This window comes from Perissodus microlepis, chromosome 4 (genome assembly GCF_051167445.1).
Source record: "Perissodus microlepis isolate ML-2025 ecotype Zambia chromosome 4, ASM5116744v1, whole genome shotgun sequence".
Taxonomy (NCBI): Eukaryota; Metazoa; Chordata; class Actinopteri; order Cichliformes; family Cichlidae; genus Perissodus; species Perissodus microlepis.
Genome location: NC_140464.1, coordinates 8,079,809 through 8,092,323, shown reverse-complemented (window position 1 = coordinate 8,092,323; position 12,515 = coordinate 8,079,809). Strand labels below are relative to the sequence as shown.

General features: G+C 40.1%; 1 protein-coding gene across 3 annotated transcripts in view; it reads left to right on the top strand.

Moving 5' to 3' along the window:
* The window catches only part of znf385c (zinc finger protein 385C), a 142,923-nt gene extending 133,671 nt beyond the window's left edge, over positions 1-9,252 (top strand). For all 3 annotated transcript variants that reach the window (XM_084925404.1, XM_084925405.1, XM_084925406.1), the window contains 5 exons: positions 1,019-1,378; positions 1,536-1,723; positions 2,929-3,027; positions 3,560-3,649; positions 5,992-9,252. In XM_084925404.1, the coding sequence (XP_084781530.1) occupies positions 1,019-1,378; positions 1,536-1,723; positions 2,929-3,027; positions 3,560-3,649; positions 5,992-6,222 (968 nt within the window). In that variant the 3' untranslated portion in view covers positions 6,223-9,252. The remainder of the gene's footprint in view (positions 1-1,018; positions 1,379-1,535; positions 1,724-2,928; positions 3,028-3,559; positions 3,650-5,991) is intronic.
* Positions 9,253-12,515: the final 3,263 nt, after the last annotated feature.

Here is a 12,515-nt window from a genome sequence, read left to right as displayed (position 1 = left end):
CGAACACTCTCCAAATGAAATGGAGATATTCATTGAGCGTAGCACACAGTGCTCTGGGGTGAAGTGCGTGACTCCCTCGGGAGGGCCATGGGGTGAAGGGGAGACGTGTAATGGAACTCCAGTTACTTATGGGGCCAGCAGTCGATGGGTTTGTTTATTTTGACTAAGACTCCAGGTCCACTTGATATTTGAATAGAGAGGGAGAACGAAGAAGGGGAAAGAGAGAAAGAAGAATGGGAGGAGGCTGATGGCATTTACTTACCTAAGCCAACTGTAATCCAGTCTGTTCCACATGATTTAAAACAAAAGCTGATACTATATCAGAGAATTCCTCAAGGCACAAGCCACATGATAGGTTCTATTAACCTGGCTTTCATCACTTTATCATGAAAAAAATGTTTCTTTGAAGATTTTCATCTGGTGACTGTATATTCCTGTTTGTTGTATGTTAGGTTTTGTGCGAGTCTGATTGTTTTTCAGGCAGTATCATGCTCTGTAGAGATTATATTAATTCTGATCAAACAGCTTGTAGTCATCCCAGGAAATGTTACTTTGCAAATGCAACTATTCATTACAAGTTTAACAAGTAATTACATTTCCACTTTTTAGGCTTCATAGGAGTATATGGGTAGGTTCTAACCAATTAGACCTCCAAATGTCACATACACTGTACTTTAGACATAGAGGAAGAAATAAACAAGGCATTAAAATTGAAATAAACCTTTAACTTTTATTCATTTGTTAAAGGGTGTCCACACAGTAATAGGCTACCAATGTCAATGAATTCAGTGAATTATGTAGTAGTGATGTCAAGCAAAATAATAACTAGTGATGCAACATGTTCATGACGAACCATCAATGACATTTGTTCTTTTTGGGAGAGGCCAATTGCTTCAAGCTAATGTGGACAAAAAACAATCTCTCCACTGAGCTCAGAGGGATTAAACTGTATTTGTTGAATACTGTTAAATAATAATAGTCAGCTATTGTTCTCTTTCCGTTCTTAATGTTTTTACAGGTCTTCAGTCTGATCTAGAATCAGCCAACCTGGAGGTGAAGCCCGAGGAGAATCCCAAGAGCTCGGTTATGCTGACACCTGTATCTGAGGTTTCTTCTATGGAGCTGGTCACTCTTTCCCCCCCTCAGATTTCGCCTTCTTCACAGCTCTCTGAGACAGCTTCAGACACCAGTGCCCCTGAAGTCCCAGACACTGTGGGATCAACCAACGAGTCAGGCATCCGTGCCGACACATTGAGCACAAATGGGGTGCCTGGTACAGATGATGACAAAGACCCCAAGAAGAGCAAAGCTCACCTCCATTGTCCTGTTTGTAAAGTCACAGTAAATTCAATCTCCCAACTGGAAGCACATAACAGCGGTAAGAGCGTGATGTGTGACCTTGAGGCTTGCACTTTCTTTCTTGAAAACAGAAATGTTCTGAAATCTTTTTTCACATTTTCAACATTTGGTTCAGTGTTACCAAATTATATACTCACACTCCAACCTACCTGCCAACTCTCTGCTGTCTATACTAGGTACAAAGCACAAACTGATGCTGGAGGGTCACAGTGTTCTGCCACGACGCAGGGGCAAAGTGGTGGCAGCTCGTGCAGGCTGCAAGAGTAAGCGGCTGGGCAGCAAAGGCAGCGTTGGGGTTCCCAGCAAGAACTTCCAGTGTGAAGTGTGTGAGATCTTTGTGAATTCTGAGACCCAACTGAGTCAGGTAAAATAATTACTAATGTATCATTTACACCTTTTGCCCTGTAAAGGAGGTACTGTTCACATTGCATAAGAGTTGGCATAAATAAAAAGAAACGTATTTAACACGAGCACCACAAAGGGCATCACAGGTTTCTGCTGTTATGTAGGAGGGCAGGGGAACAAAATTCAAGATCTAACACTCTCAGACTTATTTATCCTTCTTGTGTGGTATAAAATGAAATATGAGGAGGGAAACATGGGCTTGGGAAAGTCCTGCAGGTTTCTCAATGCATACTAAGTGAGAATCTTGCTAACCTGGTAGGATTTTGTTCAAAAGGACATAAAAGTGCTATTGACTCTGCAGGGAAAAGCACTCTAGCCCAATCATGCCACTCGGATAAAATGTTGCATACTGTATAATTACTTCACATTCACAGACAGATGATGTGGCCACAGAATTAATTAGAAAACAAAAGTGTCTGCACACACAATTACCCCAGACACTGAGGGTTTAATATTACATATTGAACTTAAATCACATTGCCCTGTAATGTCACAGTTATAAAAGCTAAAAAAAAAAAGATGTGCATTAAAGTGATAAATATGAATAATGAGATTTTAAAGACATTACTCGATCCGGGAGACAATTTTAACGTCACCTTTATGGGGGAAATCTGCAAACTTAAATCAAAGCTGCTTCATTTACGGATGCATGAATCAAGCAATTGAAAGGAATACATTCAAGCTGTTATTTTTACACAGATACCATCTGATGCTTTAACTAACTCCTCATTGAGCAATTATTTACCTCTCATTAGTGCAAAAGCTTTCTCTATTTGCTCTGGTTATACCAACATCAAACCGGGCTGAGATTGAATTTCTCTGCGTTTGATGTTCATTTACTGCTACATCTGTGTCGTGGGACTGTATATGCTGGAGTGGAAAAGATGCAGGATATGTTGTCACGTGTCAGCACCCTTCTTTAGCCTTAAATGCATTTCACCAGTCTTATATAAACCTCTATCCCATGAGGACGTACCCTTTAAGTACTGGAGACAGAGAAGGAGCGCGGCAGAGGTAGAAAGTAATGTGATGTAATTTCTCTTCACTTCAGTCGTACTCAATGCCTATCCATTATTAATTCAGCAGATAACACTTGAAGTTGTTCCACTGTGGTACAACAGATTCTTGTTAGCTTGCTAATGGTATTTCCGCTGGTCTCAGCAGCACATGAATAGCAGAAGGCACAAGGATAGGCTGGCCGGAAAACCGCCCAAACCCAAATTTACCCCCCACAGCAAGAGCCAGCCAAGCTCCAGCTTAGCGGTAAGTCTCAGCATAAAGACACAGGCAAACAAAACACTGTCATGCAAATATGCACACATACACACACTCAAGGAAAACAAACAAAGCATAATTGCCTTTTCTTACAGCAGATATGCTTGGATGTTCTTCCCAAAACTGGAATAATTTCAGTCTAGCTTGTAAGCTAATGCATTTTTAAACAACAGTTTTAATTTTTCTCTGTAACAGTTAACTGATTTGACCCAGGCCCAGACAAACATTCAATGAAAACTGCAAACACGCAGATCACTTTACACAGGGTTCACTCAGGGACTTCAGTGTTTTGGTGAGGCAGCATGCTTGTGTGCCTGCAACTGTCATAGAGGTTAAGCACACTTTTATACTCAGTAAGTCCCCTACCCTGAGACAGGTCTAAAATAGTCCCGCTGTCCCCACTGACCAGCTCTGACAACAGCAGCCTGAATCAGCACTCCAGATTAATCATTTCTCTGCTCCTGTCATGTATACACCTCTCCATCTCTCCTTCTCCTCATCCTCCTCCTCCATCCTACAGAACGTGAGATGGAGTGGCTATGCAGGCGTGGCTGTGTCTGCCATGAAGAAAGCATTCAGCCAGTACAACCTCACCTCCCTCTCCTCGCAGGTCAGTGGCAGGAGAGCCTGAGACTGGGGTTGGATTGGAAGGCGAGACTTGCAGCTGGCTGAACTTTAGGCCTGGCCGTGGGCAGGGGACTGAGCAGATCTCACAAAGAAGTCATGTTTGCATTAAAGGGATTGTTCTGATTTATTTATTTATTTTAGATTTGTTTCCATGTTTTACATGAGGTGCTACTTATTTAACTAGCTAATGGTGATACCAATAAAGCAGATAACATTAAATAATATGGCACGCCATGTGGCCAGTGCTATATAGCAGGGTTTGGGCTTATCCAGGTATCTTCAAAGTTAACCCTGTGTTTTCTCTATTGCTCCTTATTCACAGGATAATATCACTATGGCAACGTATGCTTTTTGGTTATTTCATCGATTACAGCGTTCCTTATTGCCAAGACTCATTAATATTGCAGTAATTGTAGCCATCATACCAAAATGATGGATGAAGCATGATCTGAAATTAAAGTGATTAAAGTTGGTATCATGACGGGGACTTAAATGTTTCTTATCTTGAGACTGTTTCAGATTTTTCTTTTTTAATTGCCTACAATTTATTTATGATCAGTTTCATTTGCATTTTCTAAATATTACATTCTTACTTCTTTAAAAATTGTTTTTAATTATTTTTTTGTATTTAAATGTGTAAATGATTTCTGATTCAAGCTATATCATGGCCAGTGGTTAAAGCAATTGACCTTTGATTAAGAAAAAAAATAAATCAGAACTATCCCTTTAATATTGGAGAGCTTTAGAGTTACAGCCTCCAGCTTAACCCTTGTCCTGATGAAAAAGGCTGAAGTGCATCCATGCTTTGGTCCTAGATTTCAGCTGTTGTGTACAGATCTATGGAAGTTAGGCACCTCTGAATAATTTCATATTTTGTTGATTTTCAAAATGAAAATAAGGAAAAAAGCAACAACAAAAAATCCCCTCTGCAAAAACACATTAAAAATGAGAATTTTTCAATCGTTAACGCACTGTTATTATTATTATTTTTGGACATACTTGTGTAGATGTCTCTGAACTTCAACTGACTCTGAAGCAGGTCAAAAATGTCCTTCCAGACTTTAATAAACTCTGTGATTCATCAAAATTCACAACCTGGGGACTGCTATGAAGTAAAAAAAAAAAAAAAAAAAAAAAAAAAAAAAAGTGAAGCTAAAATGAAGCAAATACAGGGACTGTAAAGCGATGTCAGAGCACTTCCAGCTTGCAAGTTTTCTTGTCTGAAATGTAAATTTTAAAAATGACAGTTGAGGAGAACTTTGGATCTGACGGGAAGAAGAAAACATTCAGATAAATCTTAGGCATAGCAAAACCCTGCAAATGGCTGTAAAGGAGCTGCAGGAAGATTTAGCTGACACATAAATGGCAGTGCACACTGCAGTGTGCAGCAGTCATGAATAAAAGGACCTACATATAGGAGTCAAAAAAAACAAAACCTCACCTACACCCATATCACAAAGTTCATTATTTAAAGTATGAAAAGCAACATCTGGATAAGCCAGAGGTTGTTTTTTGGGTGTGTTGTAGACAGACAAGGGAAAAGGGGAGCCCTTATGCCGCAATTACCCAAGGATGTCTTTGGAAGGGTAAATAAAGGAGCAGCATTTGATGAAATACTAAAAGCAATGCCAAGGCTTAAGAACAAGGATGGAAATATTCTGCTTTGAGGTTTTGTGACAGCCAGTGGCACAAGCCATGGATAAACAGAAGAAAATATTCCATAAAATGTCAGAAGATTCTGGCTACACATCTAATACAGTCCACCAAGAGAGTAAAACTGAAAGACGCTGGCCTTTTCATTAGAACAATAATCCAAAATATACTTCAAAATCTACCGTGACTACCTAAAGAAATTCAACTTAAAGCTTCTGAAATGGGAATTACCATTCCCTGACTTGAATATCATAGAAAATCAGTGGGATCCTAAACATGCGTTGCATATTGCAAGGACCGAGGAAGTTATGATAAGTGCCAAAGGTTGTTACTAAGTAATGACGTATAAAGGTTACTGCACCGCTGCACATGCAGATTGCACATTCTATTATTTTTTAGCTTAATAACATAAACAGTGCTTAAACTTTGAGAACATTTTTAATGTTGGCTGTTTTTGCTGTGTTATTACAAAATATGGATTTTAACTAGAGGTGCCTAATGAATCAAGCCATCAGGAATTCAGGTCTGTTAGTAAGAACATGTACTACTCTGCTGCAGCTCTGTGTGGAAAAAGGGCCATGGCTTTGGGAGACATGTTTGTCCAGTAAACGTGTTCTGTCCTCACTGTGCTCTTCTCTCACTTCTTGCCATTCCCCCTCCTGTTTTCTCCAGACCAAACTGGCCTTGCAGAAGCAGCTGACCAAGAGTTTGACAACTGGCTTCCTGCCCAGCCCCCTCACCCCGCCAACTCTGTGCACAGTGGCAACTAACCCACTGGCGTTGCGCCACCCAGTGGGTACAACCACCTTCATCCAGACCCCATTCCTGGGCCCTGCACTGTTCCGGCCTGCTCCGGGGCCCCTGCGGGCCACACACACACCTATCATCTTCTCCCCCTACTAAAGACTTGACCCACTTCCCATTTGAGCTCCACCCCTGTCCCTTTACCAAATCCAAGGCCCTCCTTAAGTGTGACCCATACAACAAAGGCCACACGCAAACTATGCAGCCTGCCTGACTTAAAATGGAAAGCGTGCACAACTTCAAACTCTCGAAAGGCCATTATGCCTAAGAGCTGTTCTTAAAAAAGGCCAAGATCCCCCATCATGCCTTCTTTCTGCTCCTCTTAAAATTACCCAAGGAGCAGGACAGGCCTCCAGACAGTGACTGGTGAACTGAGGCCGCTTTTATAGCCATTTCATGGGTCAACGTGGTTTGAATTATGAATATTATTGTGTAATTTATTAGAGAACAAATATAGACAAGTCTAGATGTATGTTTAGTGTGGTTGCCACAAAATAAGGTCCCTTTACTTGATGCTCTTATAAAACATTTTTAACGTATTGGTTTGGAGGTTTGATGAAAGGTCATCATAGGTCATTAAAGCAGCTGAACCCAATCCAGATGGTTGCACGTGCCACTCTCAATGATCAGCGTCTTCAGCGAAGTTGCTTAAAGGATCAACTGAGGTCAAATGCTGCGGTTACGTTGCAGTTGGGATACGGCAATTGTTAAAGCAACTGTCTGGAGAATTACCTCCACTTAACTTTGAGCTTTTATGAAGGATAAAAGTGACTGCTATTTGTGGGTAGAGTGTGAATCAATAACTACATACAGTATACTCATGTGTTAAAACCTCATTAACAACATTTTGCACCTCCAGCCCTCAGCCAAATACTGCTCTCCCAGCCCTTAACTCTTACGAATAAAACACGTCACTCTTTTTCTTTCTGAGTCACAGCCACAGTCATAGCCCTCCAGATTTTTTTCCGTTCCCGTATCCCCAGGATTAAGCAGTCATTACAATCCAGAAAAGGTCAACCTGTCAACTTGACTTTCTTTCAATTTGCAAATCTGTCTTCAGAATGATTTTTGCCCCAGTGCATCATTCACGCAATGCAACTTGTACGTTATGTTCTTGCCAAGCTGGCGGCATGACAACATTTCTGCTGCTATGGATGTCTTATATTGCAAAACGCCATAGTTTCTTTCCCCTCATGACTGCTGTTTTTCTTTTCCTCCACCCCGCTTTCGTCACCTCGCTGTTGCCCTTGATTTTCTCTGGCGTTATCTCAGCATGAGATGATGAGCAGCAGGGAAAGCAACCCCCCTCCCCCTCCTCCCTCCACCAGTCACAAGCACAACACTCACACACATAATGAAAACACAATGGATAACTTGAAGACTTGATGGGATTTCAGAGCTTGATAAAAAGTTTGGATGACAGTAGGTGGGGAGGCTGCTCAACCAGTATTTGATTGACATCTTCTTGCAGTGTCTGCACACAGACGTGGGCGGGAACAAAGCACAGTGCCATGGCAACCACATTAAAAGCACCTTAAAACTAATTTACCTAAAAAGCAATGGAAATTGTGTTTATATTAAGCTTTTTTTGTGTATGTTCTATGATCCCATGTCAATTTCAGTGATAATTTTTTTGGGAAAAAAAAAAACAATCAGGTGAGAACGATCACGTTATGGTTTATTAAGGACTATGATAAGTCTCACATTTAAAGCAATACATTCAATATGTTTATGTTTATGATGTGTTTCCAGTGTATCAATGGCTTTATCTATTCTCTACTGTAAACACCTGTAACGATGTATTATGTATTCCAACACAGCCAAGGGCCAACTCTGATATGTCAGCGAAGAGTCATTTGAAATAATGGGTTGTCCCGGTGCTGCCCTTGATGCTTGATGCTCATGGTCAGTCTCCACATGTTGTGACTGTGGGCTGAGCCGTTCCATTTATAGCTGCTCTTGCGCTGCAGAGAGGGTGCTTCAGCGCCATATGACATTGCTGTTTCACTCTTTAGTGGAGCAGAAGACCCTTTGTATGACTTCCACTGAGCAAAACATTGCCGTCATAGTGAAGTGTTTTGGATAAGTGTCACAAGTGCAACATCAAATGTCATATTGCTGTTTATGCTAGTGTGCCGTCTCCCCCTCCCACCCTGAATATCTGTTGACATTCACCCTTCCTTACGCCAAAATGGACTCTTGACAAGATCTCACGAGGACTCGGAGCACACACACAAGTCATCCTTCCCTCGGCGCTCATACCAAATCATGTTCTCTTAAATTACAGTAATGGAGCAAATCCTATGCATTTCCCATTGTGCTACACGTGTAGTTGTGTGTGACACAGCAGTGCCATCTGTCGTGAAAACCCTATAACTGCCATCTACTACTAGAGCTTGTGATCCAATGTACGTTTGTGTTGAAGGATCCCCCAAGCCTTTTTTTGGACAGGCAAAGCCACCGGGTCTCCCTCGCCATACTAATATGATTCTCCCCAGTCGCACTACTCAGTGAACCAGCCAGCCTTTAATCTTCACTGTATGTTTGTTTGTTTCTCTCGCTCAGTGGGAACTCTGACCTAAAGAAGTGAAACTTTTTCTTAATATAAAGAATCTAGAGAAGGCAAATTATATGTAGAAATCCTAGAGTAACTATAGAGATTTTACAAGAGTTGCTATCGTTATCTGTATCATAAAGAATTGCTATCATATAAGAGAGTAGATTATGTTACCGTAGGCTCACACAGGGAAAGAACAAATGCTTTGCTTTATATTTTGTTTTTTGTTTACATGGTTTTTGCCGAAATGTTTTTTTTTAAAGTACAAGAGAATATTTAAACAAATTTTTTTCAGTGTGTTTTTTTTCTCCTTGTTGACAATGACTTAATTAATAATGTAATTTTAAGGCCTTTTCAGATCCTAATGTCACATTAGCCAGGCCTTCTCAGGGGTGACAGGTTGAGCAACTGCTAACATGACCATCCATTCAGGGTATCCCTCCAAAGCTCTAGAGAGCAGGAAACACTGTACAAATGGATGGATTGACAAAAAACAAAATAAAAAAATCTTACAGTGCTGTACATTAGAGAGGAAGGGGTGGATTTTGGAAAATAAAGATTTTAGAACTTTATGTGCATGTTTTTTAGTGTTTATGGAATAATATCTGTGTGTGTGTATCCCTCTGTGTGTCTTGGATAAAAATGAAAAACAGAAGCATCCCAGAAGGCAGAACTTTAAATCAGACTGATATTTGAGCAAAAACAATATGTGTGTGGGCGGGCGAAGAAAAAATGGCAGAAAACTCAGGAAGATGGTTGCTAATTATTAAACAGTGACAACACAAATGCTTAGAATTCTGAAGATCAATATTTCACTTACAGTTACATTCCATACAGTTGAAAGATGCTTCAGATGTTAACAAAACACCACTCCTTTTAAACACTCTGCCAACTGAAATAAAAAGACTTTTTTACTGGTCTGCAGGTGCAGGTTTTCTGGCTTCTCAGAAAGTGTGCAACACCCTCACAGCATCTGCTCATGTGGTATCCCACAGCTACCAGCTTCTATCCATTTCAGGAACAACTTCTTACAGCTAGACCGGTGACACACAGTATAGGTGGGAAAGCAAATGGAAACAGTTTACAGCTACTGTGTCTGGGCACTGCTGCATTTATGGCACACAGAGGAGCGATAGAGTAATATACCTGAGTGGCTGATATGGTTTAGAGACAAACTAATCTTCTTTATCTTCAGATGAGTCTCCACAGATGGCCAAAATAATACATTGTATTACCTCCAGCAGTTGCGAAAGATTTAATGCCAAACAATGAGTCCTCCTGGATTGTAGAACAGCAGATCACTGCTCTTCCACATTTAATATGTATTTGCCAAAATGATACACTGTTGCCTGTCTGTGCTGTTCTTATTGAAGCCAGCTTTGAAATACCAAAACCAAGCAAAGGAGCATCTGGTCTGGACTCCTCGCGTGAGAGTCGATAATCGTGCATTTAGCTCGGTTTGGTCTGTATTAATTTCCCAGTTTCTTTAATGTTTTATTTGATGAGAAGCCCTTGAATTGTATATTGATGTTTCCCTTTACGCCTCAAGCCAACATGTCAGCCCTTCCTTTGTGGAAACAGCAGATAAGCACAACATTAAGCTGGCCACCTCCTGCCATGCCAATCAAAGAAAAACCATTGGAGCCTGGCACTTACTAGAGCTCAGTGATATGGCAGAAGGATGCGATGACCTTGCTAAGCTGTGACACTGGTGTGTCTGCCATATTGATCCATTATCTTATCTGACTGCTCTCCAAGGAGAGAGTGACACTCTTGTCTCCTGCTGCGGTCAAACACTGCTCCTTCAGTCAAGAGTCAAGCTACACTGCTTCTGTGTGTGTGTGCGTGTGTGTGTGCGTGCATGTGTGTGTTTATGTAGTTTTGTTTGATTTTTAATCATTTATAAGATGAACATTTTCTGTAAGATTGGCCTTAATATTCTTTCCATGAACAATTATACACGTATCTATATTATTTTAAATAAAAATGAAGATAAATGTAAAATTTCACATAGTTTAACCTGGTTTTCTTGTTTTATTTTGGATTTTTTTTAAATTTACATCCTTTACAGCAAATAACTTTTTTAGATTTTATTACTGGTACAACAATATAATATCGTTTTAAAGACAGGAAATGTGACTTCGCACACATTTAAGATGAGAAATTTCACACTAGTCAGAATGTAACACAGAAAAACAGCATATCTCTATTGCAATATTAATAAACAACAGATAATCCTGATTATATTCAAAACACTGGGATGCTGTTGTGCTGTAAAATAGAAGCATCAATAGTGCCGTATTGATGCCGCTGTTTGTGGTACAAAAAACAAAAACAAATGGAGACTAGAGTTTGTTAAGCAGTGGAGTAAATCAATTTGTTCTTCAGCTTCCACTTTACTTTACTTTATTGATGATAAATGGTCTTTCTATTGACTGGCGAGACGTTTTGTCTGCTTGTTCCCAAGTATTCGTCAGATGTGTCAAACACTTCCAACAGACTCACAGAATGCACATAAACACATCATGGTTTAGGACAAAATACGAAAAACAACCTAGATCTTGTCTTTGCGAGGTTCAAAACGCCTTCAGCCTGACTTATTAAGATGAACTTACCCTGTGCTTTCAGGACAAATACTCTGTCTCACAAGCTCGTGGGCAGTCAGCACAACAACTAGCATGCGACACGACTGATGGCTTAAAAGCAGCTGATATTTACAGCTAGAAGAAGGTCAGAAGCTCAGAGAATAAAGGTGGCACTGATACATAAACTGCTCGTGTTTACTGCTGTGTGGAATTGTTTTGTTACCCTGGTGTTTCATGATGGTGAAAATGAAAAGAGCATCAGTGCGGCAGCTTCCATAGTGGAAGTAGTTTTTTTGTTTTTCCTTTGAAAAGACAACGAAATTTAAAATGTTATCTATTTTATGGGTCCCCGTGAGAGGTGGATGCTCAGCCGCAATCGTGAGTCACACTGTCATGCATCAGTAAAAGAGTCAATGGTATTGCATTGCCTCGTTGCCCTGTGACTGTGACTGTGACTAGCAAGTAAAAATCTTCCCTTTTGAGGTTAGTGTTGTCAAAAGGAGGAAGAACATTCATAAATCATCCAAGCAAGTGACAAATCAATCCTTCCACAGTGAATGTTTTAGAATTTGTGTTGTTAAAATCTTTTTTTCTCTCCCTTTTTCTGTCTTTTATGCGGGTCAATACAGCCACTGAGCTATTACACAGAGAGCCTTTGACAAGAAAACATATTGGCATTTTACAGAAATCTCTTCCTCGCTTTTTGAGCTTAGGGGCATGAAAATTAACACCATTGTGTACTGTCATCGCCCAAATGTATGGTATAATCACTGAACCATTTTGAGTGCAGTAACATTACTGCACTGGATCAATTCTAGGCCATTAAAAAGAACATGATTGAAATGAGATGGTACATGATAACACCCTCAGGGGGAAACTAAGGTGAGTGTAATATAATTTCTTAAATGTTCCACTTGAGGTTTTCTCATTATCTTGCATTAACCTTTCCAGTCAACATGCCTGTTTGGAGCCGGCAGATCATTTCCTTTGCTGAAATTTCCAGACCCTGTCTAACTGACATTGTTTCTGCTAAAACTTCTAAACAACAGATGAATGGAACAAAATTAATTCATGTCCCAGTAACATTTTTTATCTTTAACTTGTTTTAGCTGTGAAATTGCAGATCAAAATCCACTGCATGTTGGTTTTGGTGAAATGTTAGGGCAATGAACCAGTAGTCATTATTGTCCATGCTGCCCAGCATTAAAATATTATTCCTGGATGGGGGTCAGACTTAATTGGACAATTGA